The 20423-nt window shown below is 36.2% G+C and overlaps 1 protein-coding gene across 1 annotated transcript; it reads left to right on the top strand.

Annotated features, from left to right (window-relative positions):
- Positions 1–5739: 5739 nt before the first annotated feature.
- On the top strand, positions 5740–11795 carry lrrc28 (leucine rich repeat containing 28). The gene is made up of 10 exons (XM_059324014.1): positions 5740–5885; positions 6430–6669; positions 6833–6873; positions 7009–7046; positions 7546–7683; positions 9060–9266; positions 9352–9454; positions 10198–10382; positions 11194–11350; positions 11534–11795. The coding sequence occupies exons 2-10, from the start codon at positions 6502–6504 to the stop codon at positions 11601–11603; spliced, it is 1107 nt and encodes a 368-aa protein (XP_059179997.1). The 5' UTR covers positions 5740–5885; positions 6430–6501; the 3' UTR covers positions 11604–11795.
- The last annotated feature ends 8628 nt before the right edge of the window (positions 11796–20423 follow it).

The raw sequence follows: 20423 nt of genomic DNA, 5'->3' as shown, positions 1-20423 counted from the left end.
TTTTTTTAGACTAGTCATCAGTCTCCAACATTTACAGCATCTCTACGTGGGCAGAGCATTTACATACGCACCGGTTGTTTGTGTCACTTTTCTAACTTTTATACAGTTGGACACATTCATCATGTACAGAAAGAAGCTGCTACTCCTTATTTCTCTTGTGGTTGTAATATAGTTGATATCTATATATATAAAAAGAGAAAAAAACTCCTTCAGGTTGGATCTACGAACGTTTCCACTACAGTCCATTTTTTAAAATGCTTGTAATTGTGTAAAGTGTATCTGAGCTGGTTTCTTTTCTGTGTTTGGTAAAGGTACGACAGTTTGCCTTGTGTTCTGAAACACCGGTAACTTCTCCCTCCCATCTGACTATAGGACAGTGATGGTACCAATGATTAATGTTCTTGTGTTCTCTCGGGACGCCTCGGCCTCTGTCCTCGAGGGTCTTTACTAACACTCGGAGGTCAGAGGTCAGGCATCACTGCTGAGTCCCAACTAAATCTCAGGTCAATGAGAAAAGTGAAATCCTTTTCTACTCTTCTTTCCTGTTTCTTTTTCTTTTGTTTGTGCTGTCATACCCAGAGACATCCAGCCGTGTGTGTGTGTGTATGTGTGTGTGTGTGTGTGTGTGTGTGTGTGTGTGTGTGTGTGTGTGTGTGTGTGTGTGTGTGTGTGTGTGTGTGTGTGTGTGTGTGTGTGTGTGTGTGTGTGTGTGTGTGTGTGTGTGTGTGTGTGTGTGTGTGTGTGTGTGTGTGTGTGTGTGTGTGTGTGTGTGTGTGTGTGTGTGTGTGTGTGTGTGTGTGTGTGTGTGTGTGTGTGTGTGTTAACCTCTGTCTGATTCTATGTTCCTCTGATTCTGTTATTTCATTTTCTTTGATCATTAGCAGTGTTTCTTACTAAAACCAGAAGGGGGGCGGTTCCAGTTTTGGATGAGTCCTTGCACTTATTGTATGGAGCCCCAATGCTGACAAAATCCAGTAAAACCTAAACAGACGAGTGAAATTATAACTAGTACTTCAATAAAAAATATTGTCAGTTAATTAGGATGGAGCATGAAAAGAATTATAATGCTTTATACTTTTAACACCACAACTTGGTATATAAAGATGAAAAGTCTTTTTTCTAAATTGTCTAAATTGTCTAAATTGTTTTTTCTACTCTGTTTATGATTTAAGAACATGAGAAAAAAAGGTTTTGGCAGGATTTTGCCTGTTTCACAAAAAAAAATGGAACTTAAAAAGACTATTCTGACAAAATCTAGTTTTTCTTCTGTTAAGTCATAAACACAGGAGAGAAAATTATTTATTTCTGATTTAGAAATAATTTTTTTACTGTCGTCTCAGGGCGTACATAAAGAACTGTTTTGTTTGCTCCATTTTTATTGTTGAACTAACTATTCTCATCTGATAACCTTTTACCACATTTTGTCAGTTTCAGGGCTCACGTGTCTGTGCTGTGTAATACTGAGTTCAAAGTACGAATGAATGCGAAATAGAATTAATTTAATGTAGCGGCGAGCCATAACATCTTATTTTTCTGAAGGCAAGTACAAAAACCTGTCTGTCGGATAATTTCACTTTCTGCTAATCGGCTTCTCTCTTGAATCAAGGGTGGTTTTCTTTATGCTGCTGGAGTAATCCACATTATTTATCTTTTTCAACATATTAACGTTTTTGTAGACAATTGCTGAAGTTTAATTGGGTTGAGAAAAAAGTGGAATTATCTTACAACGCAGAGATTTTTTTTAATGCTTTATGAATAACTGAGGGTGTCACTAAAAGGACTCAGGCTCTTCTCCTGTTCTTTCATCAAAATGCTCAATCTGAATCAGCGAGGACTTTGTGTAACAGATAGTAAAGGCTCATTCACCTCAAAACGTTTGGATTCCCAGCCCGGATGGTTATTTAAGTTTTTGTTTTTTTTGTGAAGTGTAAATCACTGTACAAATTCCCCACAAGTTTTTTCCCTCTTATATTTTTGATGTTTTTTTTGTTGCTATTTCGGGGGAAGGTTATGTTATTCCTTCAACCATCCATCTACCTCACTTTTATTTTTCAAATCTATTTACATGTACAGAAAACAAACATCTCATCTCTGTTGTCCAGCTGTAATGACGATCATACTGAGTGCTGTTAATACGGTCAAAGTCAAACCACAAACCAAACCACCCTGGAGAGGGAGGAGGGGGCACAGAAACATAACGGTCAACAGTGAAAACCAGGCTAATGCTGGTGAAAATGTCTCTCGACCGTGTGGATAATCAACAATAGACTATAACAGCTGCTGGTTTGCTAGAAGGATTTATTTCTCAGACGCTCTGTTAGAGGAAGGAAGTGTCGCCCTGCTGTGTTCCCCCCCTGACCTCCTCATCTGTCACCATTGCATTCAAGTCACATCGCCCTGCATCGTTTTTTTTCAAACAGATACTGAGTGATCCTGGAAAAACTCAACTGGTCGTTTAAAGCTATACTATGCGGGATGTTTCCTAAAGACCCCGCATTCTGCCTGTATGTTTTCTCGTCAGTTTTCTGTGTTCGGGACGTTTCTGGGCGTCACCGTTTGGGCACAATATTACGAAAATTGTGGACACGGAGAAAAGAGGCCATGTTCGCGTGTAGCAACAAATCCTGCATAGTATGCCTTTAACAACTCTTACTGCTGTTCTGAAGGAATTTCCAGAATCCACAAAGATTTATAATGTAACTCATAATTAATGAAAAAAAAATGTTTCATCTGTCGCACACTAAAAAATTGTTTAATCCCTTGCCCAAACTGGGATTATGTTTTCCTATCCAGGTAGAGCTTGTTTTGCAACAACAAAAATATTGATCCATAATTCTGGATAAAAATTTTAAGTAATTCTTTGTAACATAAATATAGACAAATATAACTACTGATTAAACTGTCTTGATTAAAAAAATATTTTAGAAACAGCAGTAAGTGTTGTTAAACAGCTTTCTGTGTTTTGATGCAGAAACTGGAGCGAAATGAGTTACTGTCTGAAAAAGTATTCTTTTTTTTTTTTTTGGCTGAGGTGTTTGTCCTGAAAAAATGCTGTTACTATATCTCTTTTGACACGTTAGGAAGGGAATTAGAGGCACGTATATACAGGACTACATTTTGACAGTTTTTCTCAGTGTAACGGTTTAATTTTCACGACGTACGGAGGGACATTTTGAGGCTGCTTGAATAAAGCTTTTCTGGGGATGTGTGTGTCCAGTTTGGGAAACTTTAAGCTGTTTAACTTTCAATGATACACATGATGTTAAATAATGCTTCTAGTATTTGGGACAGTTAGAGTCATTATTTATTAAGGCATATTAAAGACGTTTCCAATTTTCCATCGTCTGTAGGAATGAATTAACTGACAGGTGGTCTGCATGTTTTTTAATGTTGCTCATTAATGAGTGAAGTTAAAGATATTTTGTGGATTACTTCTTCATGTCTTTACCGACATTACGGCGCTTTTGGCGCTGTTCCTTGTGCCTAGACCTGTTGCTATTGTGATTCATAAAAAATCCTTGGCATCCTTGTCCCTCCTCCCTGATTTGGGTTGAGAATCCTTGGTTGGTGTGGCGGTCTGGTGCTGGTCAGGATGGGTATTTCAGTGTTTGTGGTCTGATCTTTGCCTCACTTTTACCACTGGAACACCACAGAGTGGACATCAAATCGAACAAATTAGTTTCCTTTTTTTCCCTTTTTTTTTGTTACATCGATGGCCAATTTGTTCCCAAGATTTTGATGTGTGTAAGTTATTCATAGCCTTCCAACTTTTGCATTTCTATTGAAATGATCTGTTAGATTGAGGTTTCATTTTGGTTTTCTTTTGTACATGCTGTTATAAGATTTTTTCCTGTTATCAATATATTCTGAGTACTGGGAAAAATGATTGGCTGAAGGAAAAGAGAATGTCTGTTTCTCTGATTCTTTTTTTCTACACAAGATTTAAGATGAATAAAAATGTATGCAAACTGTTTTACTGCTTGTCTTTGTTGGGAAGTGTGTTATTTGTGCTCCCGTTGCCACAATTCAAACAATGCCCATAAGGGGCCACAGTTCCACATGTTTCACATGTTTTATCTCGTTCTGTGACTACAATGATTTCCTACACAGCATAGTCCTAGCTACTAAAGAGATACAGTGGGATCTCTGTACAAAAAGATGAATATAAAATATAAAATCATTGCATAAAAATATAATCAATTATATGAGAAAAACTGTTAAAAATATATATTTCAAAGGTTGGTGCATTTTTTCTGAAATACTTATTTTTGCTATCTTTACTTATTACCCATATTTATGTCAACGTAGGAGTGTTCTTATCATAATAGTTTCCCACAACAGTTTTGTTGGATGGTATATAATCTTCTTTTGCCTCTGGGAGGAACATATTAACTATAAACAGGATTTGGGTCATTGGTGCAGGTGACTGAGCTCAGAGGGGAAAGAAAAATGCACTTATTCCTATAATAGAAATATTAAAGACAAATTAGAAGAGAAATTAGAAATAAATAAGAATTCAGTTACTAATACATTAACATGTAGGCAGTGTGTTATCAGTTGAGATACTTTTAGCTATGTTATATACCATTGGGAGGGCTGATCTTTGCCAATACATCACATCACATTAACAAAAACTGACCATATATACTACTACTTATAAAAGTATGTGCAAATTACTTTTTTCTTATCAAAGTGTAGTATTGCAATATTACTTATATGCAATTATTTCTGTTAATACTAATATATTTTGTTATCATATTTTTATTTATTCATAACTTATTAACTGATTGTGTTATTCTTACCTAGCACAATTATTTCCTCTGGGATTAATAAAGTTCTATATTATCTTATCTTAAAATCTTAATCTGCAAGCAAAGTAACCATCAACTTTAGCCGTCATAAAAGTTATGTATTTCCCTCTAAAATGTATTGTAGTAAAGCTCCAAACCTTATCGCACTTAACATGAAGGATGTCACATATCTTCACACTGTTGAAATAATCGCCTAAATAATTTTTTGTCAAAATAGATGATTTTGCCTAAATCCTCTCCTAAAATCGCCTACATTCTCAGTTGATTAGATGATGTGATTTTACCCCTTTAAGATAATGGCCTATGTCAAGTGTGTGACTTAAGCAGATTTATTATGCCTAAGTCAAAATCAAATGTGACTTAGGCAATTTTTGGAGCATGCCTTTGTGGCTTAAGCAAGATAACACTATTTTGAAGGTGTCTACATAAGAGTGACATGAGCATGTCATAACATGACATGGGATGTGTCATGAACATTAATGACACTTTGAAGTAACATTAATGCTCATGATACTTGTCATGTCATGTTTCTGACAGGCTTGTGTGACTCTTATGTAGACAAAATAAAGTGTTACCACATCTTGCTTGAGTCACAAAGGCATGTTCAAAAAAGTCATTTATTTCTAAGTTATTTTAAGTTAAATAATTTACACACAGTGTTATTACTGTGCCAATAACCATCCTTTGTTACATCCTTTTTGAGTGAAATGATCAATAAATGTCATATGTTACACTTTTGGTGAAGTTTTTTGTGTTTCCTGCAAAACTTGAAAAAATGAGTTAGGCAATTATTTTAACAGTGTGACGATATAATGCAGTTTAATCATTTGACAGCAGGTGGCAGCAGCAGCAGTGTTTTGTCTGCAGTTCATTCATCAGAAGAAGAAGAAGAAGAAGAAGAAGCACGTGACATGTGACGTGACAGTGACGTTTAATATTGTTGACGACAGGGCACTGTTGCTGTTCACCAACTCCTTAACATCAGCTTTTCACAAACAGACATTCAGCTTTAGGTGGGCCATGTTATGCATTTGTGGGAAATAAACTAGAACAAAATGGTCCTGCACATTTAAGGTAAATAACTTATTTCTATAGGACTTATTGTCATCAATATTTGTGTGCTAGTAGCGGCCACTCAGCTAGCATGCTAATGATGCTAGGAATGACAGATATAAACACAACTAGATGCTACTGACGCTAGTCTGCAACAAATCGTTAGCTACATGTCGCTGTTTCTTTTTGCATTATGTTTCGTCTATAATAGCAGCTTAACTGCGCTGTTGATGTCATAACTAGCGGGAAACTTAATGTAACTGGCGGTTATTTAGCCTCAAGTGGCCTGTGAAGCTGCCACTGCCACACACAACAACATAGTTTGTCAGAATGTTTATAGAATTAGAAATTTGACTTCATTTGTTATTTTCCACGTCATCATGCAGTGTGTCACCTGTTTATAAATAAATACGTCCCCGTTGTATGCAGCTGAGTTAAACATGGTGCACAAACATATTTGCTTTTATTGCATTGTCAGTTATGATTTGTTTGTTCTCAGCTGTAAATGTCAAAGAAACAAACACTGCTGTCTCTTAATGCATCTGTTCATTTGCTTTTCTTTCAGGAAACGGTAATGCCATAGAGAAAGGAGGCACTGCCAAGTCTCCTCCACTGGGGAGGAGAGCATTCCTCAGAAATGGCAACTGAACTCCATGAGACTATTTTCGTGGCCAAGCAGGAGCGCTACAAAATGCTGTTTCTTAACTACAGAAACCTGAATAATTTCCCCGTAGAATTGCTAAAAGATGAAGGACTACAGTTTCTGGAGAGGCTGTACATGAAGAGGAACTCACTAACAACACTGGTATTCATATAGTACATGCTGATTTTGCTGTATCAGACATCACTGATAGTGTTTATGTTAAACAGAACAGGACTCAATACCTTTCTGTTGGTTTGACAAAAGGGGCGATTTTTCACAAGTTTATTTTTTATGACTATTATTTCTGCTTTCTCTCTCTTATCAGCCTGACAATCTTGCTCAGAAGCTCCCAAATCTAATTGAACTGTAAGTATTCTGAAAAGCTGTAGCTCTAATATAATCAGAACAATTGTTATTTGAAAGACAAGAGTTGCCATGAAGAGATGATCGTGTTTCATAACTTCACTGACATTATAACTTGTGTTTTTGTTTCCATTTTAGGTATCTGCATTCAAATAACATAGTCATTATTCCTGAAGGTAAGTCCTCTGTTTTGGCATAATAATGTGCCGGTGTCCACACTGATTTTTCTTGTCACTTAGCTTTTACTTAACAGCAATTGAATCCATTGTTGTCCTACTTTGAGACAGTCTATATGGTCAAATATATAGTTATCAAATGCTTTTTTGCAGTTGTGTTTTGCAGTTTTTGTTGTTTTTACAATTCTAAAACACAAAATAAAAGTGATTCATTATGTGGCAAGAAATAGTTGATTCAGATGAGAATGAACAATTTACTAATAAAAACCTCTCAAACTTTAAGCAAAAGACTACACGAAACAACAACTAAAGTCTGGAATCAAATTTATAAACAATAAATAACACATTAATAACACTGACATGACACAACATGATTTAAAACTGTACATTAGGAAGACCTTCATGAAGTCAGCCAAAAGCTTGTTTTTGACTGCTAAGCCTTTATATGTGCCTGTTAAGTTTTTTCCTTTCACCATAATGACTGTGGTTTGATCTGCAGCTATTGGAAACCTGGCCAGGCTGCAGTCATTGGACCTGAGCAATAATGCCCTCCAGTTCCTCTGTCCAGAGATCGGCCGACTGAGGTCTCTACGGCACCTGATGTTGTCTAATAACCAGCTGAAATGTCTTCCTCCAGGTAAAACAAAGCAGCTGTCTGTTGTGTTGTCCTTTTTTCCTCATTGTCCTCTTCAAGCACAAAGTCAAGTTTATTTTGTCAACCAAAAAAAACAACCAAACTTTAAAATTACATAATGTTTTTTCAAAACTCAAAAAAAGAAGAAGATATGTTTACATATCAACATGGCTGTACATAAGTGTTACCCTTGTTTGTCTGTTTGTTTCCCCCACACAGTCCACTCTAAATAACACTATTATGCTTAATTTATGGTATAAACTCAAGAAAATTGATTAACATTTTACTTGTAACATTAGTCGCATTATTCTTTTTTCATGCTGAAAGACTTATTTCCAAAAATCTTATGAGCACATCTCTGGTAAACACAAATATTAAATTGGTGCTTTTGCATAATTCTTTCTAGAAAAACTTTTTTCATAACATTTTTTTATCCAATTACTGTTTAGTCTACTAAGATGTTCTAGTAGAGGACAGCCCTACACTGTGGGATATGAAGCAGTATTAGGCATATTCATTGATCAATGCCAAGTTGTGAGAACACCAACTGGAATTCAGTTGTAAGTATTTGATTTGCCAGCAGAGGGCAGCAGAGCTTCTCAACAAAAGAAAAGGGACTACGGCTTCTTGTCCTGTCTGGCCTCAACACAGTGAGAACAACAAATATAGAAACCAGTTATCAAAACTGAAGCTAAAATCCAGATGATTTAGTTTAATTTTTAATCTGGAGGATTAACAAACATGTATGTCCACATTAGTACCTAAACATACTAAAGACATTAGAAAATCTATTGTATTTATCTTCAAGTGACTGACGTGATATTGAGAAGCACACAGGGTTCTTTCTTAGTTCAAGACTATTCGAAAATGTGAATAAGTTGAAAAGTAATGCTTCTGTCAGCATATACAATTGCAAGTTCTGAAGAAATATTCCACTTTGTGACTTTGGGCTGTTTTACTGTAAGATTTGTATTTTCAAATGGTAAAGATTAGAGCTGAACAATTAACAAAAAATGTATTAGAACCTGGAATATGGCCTTTTGCAATATTCAAATTGCAGGAGGCACAGTAGTTGTTCTAAGGTGAAATGTTTGTCAAAATACCATTTTAATTTTTAATAAATATATTTTAATAAATATTGTTGTGCTGCAGAGGTGTCCTAGCCTGCACATAACATTCTACGGACTTACGAAAACATATTGTCTGCTTTAAATCCCTTAAAAAGTCACACCATAATCATTTTAATATGTTTTTCAATACAAATTAACATAATGATGTAGTATCAGTTAAGTCATTTTTTAAAATTATTCAGCCCTAATGGAGATTTCATTTGGAAAGACAGTTTCAGGCTCCCTCTCATGTCTGTCTGACACCTTCAGAGATCGGAGCTCTGCAGGACCTGGAGACTCTGGACGTGTCAAGGAACCAGCTGACGTCTCTACCAGACCGGCTGCACCGCTGTGCTTCTCTGCAGAATCTGATAGCAGACCACAACCTGCTGAGCCACATTCCCCGGCAGCTCTGCTGGCTCCACCGCCTCAACCAGCTCTCCATGGCCGCCAACAGGCTGACCTTTCTGCCACTCGGTCCGTAATACCCCCTTATCTGTCCGTTGCCATAGCAATGTAGATATTGTGAGCAAGGCAATGTTAATATCTGCGTGTGTTTCAGATCTGGGCAGATCACGAGAGCTGCAGTTTGTGTTTGTGGACAACAATGGCGATCTAAAAGGCCTTCCTTCATACCTGTACAACAAGGTCATCGGCTGCAGCGGGTAAAACAGCTTATCACAGTGATTGCATGCAGTACATCTGACAGTTTGATAAACAGCAGTATGATTTAGTAAATGCATTGTTTGAATAGTAGAACGACATACACTACTGGTCAAAAGTTTTAGAACACACCAACTTTTCCAGAATTTAATTGAAAATTATGCAGTTTTATGTCTCAATGTACTCTGAAATTAATGCACATTTGCAACATTTAAAATTCTTTATTGAGCATGATAGTGTTTTGAAAGTAAAAAAAAGATTCAAAATCACATTTTATGTTGGACTAAAGGACTAAAAAAGACACAAAATGACAAAAAAAGACACAAAATGACCTAAAAAAGACACAAAATGACCAAAAAAGACACAAAATGACTTACAAAGACATGAAAATAATTAAAAAATGGACAAAATAGCCCAAGACTCCATAGAGTTAAGTTGTTAACCCATTTCTTGTTCCCTGAAAAAGGCCTTCTTGTATAATTCTGAAATGTACATTATTTTTCAGTTTTTGTTAACCTTACCTTTTTTTATTTACCTCTGGCAGTTCACCACTTACCTTTGTACCCTTTCAAGCTGTTCATTTGACTTGAACTGCTTGAATTTCAATAAAAAACTGGAAAAATTGGGGTGTTCTAAAACTTTTGACCGGTAGTGTATATAAAAAATAAAACTATAATGGAAACCCCATAGAAGAAATGTAGTTACACAACGTCGCATATGAGATTAAAGGGACCATATATGTCAGGTGCGGCGTATCAGCCCAGGTGTTGGAGGGCGACCTGGGTGAGGTGCTGGGTGAGGCGCTGAGCGAGGCTCTGGTCGGGCTTCCAGCTGAGGTGAATGTTGTGGGCTCGGAGACGGATAACGTGGTTCCTCTGGAGGAGCTCGCCATGAGAACCCTGCACCGCATCTACCACGACCGGCCAACAGGTGAGGAGTTACACACCTCCTACACCTGTATGCATTTATATTTGTAGATATTAGTCCAGCTGTGTCTCACTGACACAGTTAATTTAATGATTTTGATTTTGTTTGTTTTAAGGTTTATTCATTCATCTGTCACCAGTTTATGTATTTCATTTTTAACTGTACTCATCTCAATCTTCATATAGTCTTGTCCCTGATCTTGTATGTACTTTAATTGATGTTGAATGTGGTGTATGAGAATTATGGTTGATTGTTCTTATTTTATCATGGTGCTGCCTTCTTGGCCAGGTCATTCTTGAAAAAGAGATTTTAATCTCAATTAATTTTATCTGGTTAAATAAAGGATATTGATTGGTTGATTGATTGATTGATTTATTGATTGATTGATTAAACTATAACTATACTACTACTATTGTCGATACTCCAGCAAAAAGAAAAATAATGTGCCTCTACCTCCAGTTTCTTCCCTGTTGTTTTCATTTGTGCTGCCTTTTTTAATAGTTCTGGTACTTAAGATACCATCAAATGTATAAAAACAGGAATCGTATTGTTTTAAGCATATTAAGAACAAATTTTTATACTTTTGACAACATTCATTTCTTTATACGGAGCAGCCCCCAGTGTCTGACAGTAGGAAGCTATGATTGCACTGCATTGAACGTAAAATAAAGTCAACTAAAAGAAAAACAAGTTTAAATAACAATGGATGTGCCAGACAAAAACTTGTTTGCAAGCAAGTTTGTTATTAATCAATATAGTAAAAATGACTTTGTTTGACCTCATAGAGTTAATGACTTATATTGTTGTGTTTTAGACCTCAACTTGCCTCCCATCAGCCTCCCAAAGAGCCTGCTGGACCTGCTGCAGTTCCCTCTGGGACACTGCCACCGCTGCAGTCAAACCATGTTCACCATCATCTATCCCAAACTCTTCCCCCTCCGTGACACCGCGCTGGCAGGAGTGCACCGCAGGTCAGAACAAACACGCCTCCATTCCCTTCCCAGACTGAGCACAGAGCCACAGCAGGCAACTGAATACAACAACATCCCCCTATTTGCTTTTAATAACCACAAATGTTGCTTGTATTAGCAAAATAATTGTTGTCAGCTAAACATGCATCTTGCTCACACTTTTTTTCTTTATTTCCACTGAAGGACGACTGTGAGCTTTGTGGCCTATTGCTGCTCCAGTCGCTGCCTCCGGACCTTTGACCTGCAGGGATGAGTTGTTTTCTTCACCCTGAACACATTTGCTCGGGAGCTGTTGAGTGGTTTCCAGGAGGTGGCAGATAGCAGCCTGCAGTTGGTGTGGATCTAAAGGTCTGTGAGTACTTGACTGACAATAGAAACGTCCACAGAGAAGCCTTCTCTGTGGATGTTTGTCGGCGAACTTGGTCTCACAGGAATCCGTGAAATAGCCACGGATTTGCTTAACTCAAAATCCGTGGAATAGCCACAGAATCACTCAAATTTCCGTGAAACTGATACGTATTTCGCTACAATGCAAGCTAATGACAGTCATATCCCGTGACTATTGGTTTGTTCCAAGTCACGTGACTTTTAAGGTCCCGGCGGTCAGAACAATAAACATGGCGGACAGTTCTCTCATTTTTAGTGAAAAAATCAATATTTTGACTTAGTTTCTGCATAAAAATGGATTTTGATCACATTTCTAGCGAGAAATATATGTTTTCTTCTCTAAATATTCACTCAGTGAATGTACATAATCACTTTGTATGTTGGAATAGCCACGGGATATGACTGTCATTAACTTGCATTGTAGCGAAAGACGTATCAGTTTCACGGAAATTTGAGTGATTCTGTGGCTATTCCACGGATTTTGAGTTAAGCAAATCTGTGGCTATTTCATGGATTCCTGTGAGACCATGTTGTTGTCGGCACATTCAGCAATGTTTCAAGTCAAAAACTCGCATCAACATAATATTCCTGAATCCAACCAGCTGGGAGGATTATAATCCTGTGCGTGTGTGGAGGGATCAAAATTAAACTACCATGTGTGAACAGTAAACTAACAGTATTAAACCTGAAGTAACTACTCATAAATGGGCACTTTTAAACAACAAGCAATGTTTGTTTGTTTGTTCTTTTCATTTCATTTTTGTGACATCAGCTGTTCTTCACACACCACTTTATTGCAGCAGACATCCCGCTGATTGTGGCGTCATATTCGAGGTATTAACATTTGTGGTACAGTTTGTTTTACTGATTACTGAAGAAAATTTGAAGTTTTATAATTGATTGTAAAAGAATGTCCATCTATTTGATATGTGTCATGATTTCAGCAGCTAGTACTGATAAAGAAGAATTGATAAAGAAGATTTGTTAATGTATTTATAAAATCTAGAAAACAGTAAAACAAACCAAGGATTCGTCTCACATATTTGTTAAAAAAAAAAAAAGAAAGAAGAAAAAAAAAGGGGATCCAAATTTTGCAAATTTAATTGCAATATAAATCCATTTATCCATTTTTATAAAAAGAAATACTGATTTTGGTACAGAGATTAATATATTATTAACATGTTAAAACTAATGTTTTTATCTTCAAATAAACCTATATTCACTCTGTTTGCAATGTGTACAAAGAAAAGGAGGAAATCTTTGCAACAGATTAAACATCTGCAGGCCGTGTCAGTTTGAGGTCAGAGGAAACAAGGTGCACTGTGTGATTCTCTTGTTCAACTGATGCTTGTGTATTAATGTTCATTTCTATGTTGTATAATTCTAATTTATCAGTTTTGATTGTGTTTTTTTTGGGATTAAATGTTGCCTGAATTCAACAACTTTGAGTGAATTTGTATCTTTTTTACACCCAAGAGAGTTTGTCAGATGGATGCACGGAAAGGTGTTAATGTGACAGTTGGACATTTGCATGTTAAACATTCAGCCATAGAAAGACACAGTTTACAGTTATGTCATTTTGAATATGAATACTTAGCACATGTTGTCCTCTGTCAATTTTACAGCACCGGATGTATGAATGTATATATGTGTGGGCAGTCTCTGAGCTACATTTCTGACTATATCAACTGTAATTCTGTGAATCACTGACATGTCGTTGTTAATGTCAGTAGATCAGGACAGTCTAGCCCAGGGGTCCCCAAACTTTTTTCGGTGGGGGTCACATCAACTTTTCTTTCAGTCTATAACAGGAAATGATATGGGCCAAAGTGACCACCAGTGTTATTGTGTAAATATAACGATCATTTGTTGGCCTTAGCACCACCTGTTGGTTTGCAAAAAAGTAAGAAAAAGTCTTCACATGTTTATTTGAAGTACCACAGATATTCCTTTTATTTTGTAGAAAATAAAAACACAAGCTGATGCCAGTTAACAATGAGGTGATGTGATTTTGTAATTTTGTAATTTTCCACATTTTGTTGACCGACTCTCTTCCGTTAGCTTGCCTTGCCCGCAAAAACTTGACGCTTGCGGCTTGGCATCACGTAGATCGGAATATACAGTACAGGCCAAAAGTTTGGACACACCTTCTCATTCAATGCGTTTTTCTTTATTTTTATGACAATTTACATTGTAGATTCTCACTGAAGGCATCAAAACTATGAATGAACACATATGGAATTATGTACTTAACAAAAAAAGTGTGAAATAACTGAAAACATGTCTTGTATTTTAGATTCCTCAAATTAACCACCCTTTGCTTACTAGAATATAAGACATGTTTTCAGTTATTTCACACTTTTTTGTTAAGTACATAATTCCACATGTGTTCATTAATAGTTTTGATGAATCTACAATGTCAATAGTCATGAAAATAAAGGAAACGCATTGAATGAGAAGGTGTGTCCAAACTTTTGGCCTGTACTGTACCATTGTGTGAGGGGGTGAAAATTAGCTACTACTGTAAATAATTCACAATAAGGTCAATTTTAATTAGAACGCCTACCTTAATGATTACATGTGGATATTTTATAAATAAATATATAATAAATGCAATTTTAAAAAAACAGGCCATGTTTAGAGGGATTGTTTGGGATAGTTAAGTGGGCCACTCCAATTGCTTTGGTGGGCCGGAAGTGGCCTGCGGGCCGTAGTTTGGGGAACCCTGGTCTAGCCCTTTGACATTTCTGCATGTGGGATACAGACCTAATAAACATTCTGGCAACAGGAAATAACCCTGAGTAAAACTTGCCAGGGGAGCTTTGCTTAACTCCCGTTCCTCTGCCATACAGTACCAGCCATCATCTATAATCAAATCAAATCAAACTTTAGTTATACAAATATTAATAATATAATAATTAATATAATATTATGCTTTTCATACATAAAAATGCAACACAAAGTGCTTTACAAAAAAAAAAGAATAAAAACAAACAATAAAAATGACAAAACCCACCCCTCCCTCCCCCACATACACATCTGTAAGTATACATACACAAACATGCACACACGCATTTAGTCACGCACACACACAAACACACTCAGACTCACACACAGCACAAATTGATTGACAGTGTAGAGACATGGCAAGGCACCGAGGATCCAGATGAGGAAAAAAAAATAAAAGCACTAATAACACTCTGTCTTACCTGCGACTCCAACAAACACCTCTTATTTTCTTTGCTTCAGGGAATTCATGTGAAATGTGTGTCAGTGACTCTTTTAGCGAGGCAGGCCTATAAATAACAATGAAAGGTGCTTTGAAAAAGGAGTGGCCACTTGAAGCCTAAATACTGTGTGCATGTATGTATGTATGTATGTGTGTATGTATGTAAGTCATAATAGAGGGTTGTGGAGCAGAAAGCACAGCAGCTCCATTACCAGGATCGATGGCACGTTTAGATAAGTGTTTGAGACCATGATGCTCCTCTCAGGCTGGTGCTTCAGCTCTCTGCCCTCCCTCTGGGACTATCACATCTCTGCAGACTGCACATATGTAATATCACAGATTCTCATACTGCATGTTCATTGAAAACAAAGGCACAGGTTATACACACACGAAACATGATGAAAGTCTACATAAACGTAGGAAGATTTATTAAAGACTTGGAATAGAAAGACTTTTCAGATATGTTTCTGTACTCAGACATGTGTTTATCACATGACACATTAAAGCAGAGCCTCCATGGGCCTGTCAGATGAAGAAACCACCCGTCATGTTTCAAATGTCATGTTGTGCTGGACAAGTTTGTTCAAGTTTGCATTCATGCTGAAACCACCATGTATCCATTATTTAACCTTAGCTTGTAGCTCGTTATCGCATAGCTCAAGCTAAGCTAAGGCTCTTTTTCCTTTGGGCTGCTTTTAGCTATATGTATTATTCTTTTTTTTTTACTTTTACCTAAGTATTTCAACTATTTTTTTAATATATATATATATATATATATATATATATATATATATATTAAGTTATTTATTTTGGTTTAATATTTTTAACTATTTGACTGTGTATCCATCTCCTTCAATTTGGCTACTTTAAGCAAGACTTATCTGTTTAATTTATTCCTTTCAGTAGTAACAGTTAACCTTAAGGAGACTATTTTAATTGTCCATCCCTGGCTGTAGGTAGCTATTTGAATGGTTTACTTGCTTTTAGCTAGTTTAGCTAGTCAATCTTTTCGCCTCTTTTACATTTACATTTCTCCTATATTTCTAGTATGTATTTTTACGGTATATACAGTCATGGAAAAAATTATTAGACCATTGTTTTCTTCAATTTCTTGTTCATTTTAATGCCTGGTACAAGTAAAGGTACATTTGTTTGGACAAATATAATGATAACAACAAAAATAGCTCAAAATAGTTTAATTTAAGAGCTGATATCTAGACATTTTCCATGGTATTATTGATAATAACCAAAATCATTATTTAGAAAGCCATGGAAAATGGCTAGATATCAGCTCGTGAATTAAACTCTTATGAGGTATTTTTATTGTTATTATTATAATATTATTCATCATTATACTTGTACCAGGCATTACAATGAACAAAATATTAGAGAAAACAAGGGTGGTCTAATATTTTTTTCCATGACTGTATGTTTGTATATTTATTTAATAAAAATACTTTACTATACTATACTTTTTCAAGCAGCTCTGGTTGTGATTAACATAGTGAATGTTCCTGATAACACAAGGGAATCTCAGAGTTGAAACTTGACTGAGGTGGCCAAATGTTGATTTTTTTTTATACATGCTCAAAAGGATAGTAAATAAATATGTTTTATTCATTAAAACAATTTGCCTACATATATGAATTATCATGTGTCTAATAATTTATCATCTTATATGGTGCTCAGGTTTTACAAGTACTCACGTGAATGAAGTAACTAATTGCTGTGCTGTAGAGCTCATATAATGAGACACTCTGTGGCATTTGGATACATCATGCAACACCACAGTAATTTCCTGTGGTGAGTCAGGCGGGGCAGAGTGTGAAGGGGATTGGGCGGGGGGGATTAATAGACTGAGCAACAGCTGACTCCAGTGCTGTTCAGCCTACTGTAGATAACACGGACTGTGAGATGTCACATCATGAATTCAAAAAATCTGTGTTTGTACTTTAGATCAGCTATTCTCAACCTTGGGGTCGGGACCCCAATTGGGGTCGCGAGATGATTTCTGGGGGTCGCCAAATCATTTGGATTTTGACTTTTTTTTGTCATTTTGTGTGTTTTTTGTCATTTTGTGCCTTTTTTGGTCATTTTGTGTATTTTTTTGATCATTTTCTGGTCAATTTGTGTTTTTTTGGTAATTTTGTTTCTTTTTGTGGTCATTTTCTGTCTTTTTTTTAGTCATTTTGTGTCTTTTTTGGTAATTTTTTTTCTTTTTTGTGTCTTTTTGGGTCATTTTGTGTCTTTTTTTGGTCATTTAGTGTCTTCTTGGTCATTTAGTGTCTTTTCTGGTCATTTTGTGGTCATTTTGAGTCTTTTTTGGTCATTTTGTTTCTTTTTTTGGTCATTTTGTTTCTTTTTTTGGGTGATCTGACCTGTGCGTGTGTGATTTTGTTCAGTGAGCGGGGGTCGCGGACAACATGCATGTTAAATTGGGGGTCGCGACTCAAAAAGGTTGAGAACTACTGCTTTAGATCACCTGTTTCAGCAGCCCTGCCTCCAGCCCTGTTCTCTGGGAAAGTCTTACTCCCATGATAGTCTTATTATACTGGTGGGTTCTCCATTCACGTACATCTGGTGAGCTTGATGTGTTAAATCAAGGCCTAAAAATGAAGCTTTTTCAGAGGAATTGCTGAGCTGTTTCCACTGTCTGTTCCATGTGTCACTGCCAAATTAACCGCCTCACTACTTGTAACCAATACAAAGAAACTGCTCATAAATGAATGTCTGTTTTACTGGATGTATACAGTCCAGAGAGATTCATTGTGCTCACAGTGAACGCTACAGGATCATCAATCTGGGAGAGAAGTCTTTAATGGTTTCTTCGATGGCCTGGTAACGATCTGGGCCACACGGGGAAAAGGCAGATCCATCTCGTGTAAATCAGAAACAGTGCTGATCTGATGTTTCTTATCAGACCTGAAGGGCTGGATGGATGTGCTGCTGTTAAGAAGAAACGTCTGTGTAATGTTGGGTTTTCTAAAGCAGCAGTGAAGACGGTGAGAGGAGAAGAAGCTGCAGAAAGACAGTGGAGGAGGAGTAAAATGGTATTATCTGTACAACTCCCCAGCTCTCTCTCACCATGTCTCTCTCCATCTAACATGACCTCTCTGACATGATCTTTCCAGAGTCCCAGAAATAATTAAGGCACTGTGTTTCTGACCTTTGACCTCTCTAATCCAGGTTTTTTTTTTTTTTTTTTACAGTGCTGTACTCTTCTGCAGGATGTGGACTGTTGCTATGTGCACATTTAGCTGCAGATATGAATCATGTAAACACATCCTGTCAAGGCCAGAAGGACACAAATAATTAATTCCCTGGCTAATAATATATAAGGAAGGCAGCACATTAAAATTCCATGGTTTCACCTAACTGTCCGAGCAGATACTCTAAGAATCTTTTTTTTATTTATTTAAATGACCACATTCAGTTCATTGTGTATTGAATCCGCTTGGACAAAGCTTCACTGAATAAACTTGGGAAGAAGATGCCCTGCAGAAATCTATGACTTAGAAAGGCCAGAGGCAAATTTTTAAGTGTTTGAATTTCCAGATGGACTGGGAGATATCTGGCTGGGGAACATGCTCAATAGCAATTATCCAGGTGAATTGATTATTTCACTTCTGCCTTAAATGCTTCAGGTTTGTATGGATGTGTGAGGCGTGCGGGAAGCTCACTGGAAAATTAAAATTTAGGCAGATGCCAACTTTAACACTCTCATTTTCCAGTGGATTCCAGTGTTGATGCCAGTCTTCACACAGGTTAGTTTTCAAATGTAAAAACCATGACATTGATTTATTTCAATTACTGATTGTGCTTGCATCATGTCATCCTGTTTTGGTTTTGTTTCTCACAGAAAATGTAATTAAAATGAGCCGAATAAAAGAGAAGTGGTGGTAGCAAGTTTTTACCGCACATCATTTAAATGCCAGCAGCCATCAGTAGGTCAGTGTCTCAGTGCTGGAAATGACAACTACTGAGTGCAGAAAGGTATTAGTGTATGTGGGATGGAACTTGCACTACTTTTGCCCTTTGAAGGGTCCCAGCAGGTTGTCTTCTGCAGAAAGAGAAAGAAGGTCAGGTGTGTATGGATGGAATGGAAAAAACGGGAAAAAAACGAAAAGCACTGCGCACATCCTTCCTCTGTCTCTTGTCTCAGTCTCTTACACTGGATTTTAATCTCTTTAATAATCCTAAAAGTAGCCCTTTAACTTTAGACAATTTATGTTATTGATACATTTTTGTATAGTTTTTCATTTCATCAAAAGTTTATCTTATTATTATTCAGTATATTTTTTCGTATCCTGCTCTCTTAGGAGTCAGACTAAACTACCACAAATTAAAAAAGAAATGATAACAATAATTGCCATAAATCATCCTCCAGCCTTGCCTGGTTATTATATGTGTAAACAAAAAGTGTCCAGTTTTTTTTTTTTTTTTTAAATACCTGTAGGTTTTCATCAGCCTTTTGGAACAATCTCCACTCATGGCTGTGCTCGAAGAACCAAATCTCAATTTTTCAAAAATAATAACTCATAATTTAGGTCAAAAAAGGTTGAATGTTTTATTAATATTTTTTAAATCTCGACCTTTAAATCTTTTTTCCAGCCTTTTTTTAACGAGTAGTAGTAAAAAGAAAATAAATAAATCAAAAACAAAACAAAAATCTACTTGACTTCCTGAGGGTGTATTTTAAGTAGGCCCATCCCCCAAGTTTTTCTTTATTTGTTTCTTTCATTTTGCTAGTGTTTATGGCAGCCATGCTCTCAGATGTAATGAAGTGATGTGCCTGTATAAAACAACCTTTTATTCACTCCCTGTGACATCAGAGGGCGCGGCCATTTTGTGAGCAGCATCAAATTGAACACAGTGAGGCAGGAAGTGAGGTGACTTAACCATCAAATTAAAAGCGACACGACACAAATGTAAATAACACACATGTGAATTTAAAGATAATAATAAATAAATAAATAAATAAATAACAACAACATTAAATTAATAAATTAAATAATGATAATAATAGCTAAACAAATGTTAAGAACAAGAACAACAGAAATAAGACCAGCAACTACTACTACAATACACATGACAGCAATAATAATTACAACTATAATAAAAATAAATAAATAATACAGTGAGGTTTGAAACTGTCCATCTACAATATGAAATTATTAATCTGGGCATTATTACTTTCTTTGTACAATGTATGTATTGCCTGTTCTTTGAGTGTTTAGAAAAGCGCTAGGCCTATATGAACGCAATTTATTATTATTGTTGCTGCTGTTGTTGTTGTTGTTGTTGTTGTTATTATTATTATTATTATTATTATTATTATTATTATTATTATTATTATTAATAATAATAATAATAATAATAATAATAATAATAATAATAATTTGTTAACTGGACCAAGCAGCCCGGAACCATGTGGAGGGGAACTGTTGTTGAAGGACA

This window comes from Centropristis striata, chromosome 2 (genome assembly GCF_030273125.1).
Source record: "Centropristis striata isolate RG_2023a ecotype Rhode Island chromosome 2, C.striata_1.0, whole genome shotgun sequence".
In the NCBI taxonomy this organism is placed as follows: domain Eukaryota; kingdom Metazoa; phylum Chordata; class Actinopteri; order Perciformes; family Serranidae; genus Centropristis; species Centropristis striata.
The sequence above is the reverse complement of the archived record's forward strand: the minus strand, read 5'-3'. Positions and strand labels throughout refer to the sequence as shown.

Coding starts and splice junctions, on each gene's coding strand:
- lrrc28 (XM_059324014.1), top strand. CDS start 6,502: ATGGCAACTGAACTCCATGAGACTATTTTCGTGGCCAAGCAGGAGCGC. Junction 9,267..9,351: donor GCTGACCTTTCTGCCACTCG/GTCCGTAATACC, acceptor CGTGTGTTTCAG/ATCTGGGCAGATCACGAGAG. Junction 9,455..10,197: donor AAGGTCATCGGCTGCAGCGG/GTAAAACAGCTT, acceptor CATATATGTCAG/GTGCGGCGTATCAGCCCAGG.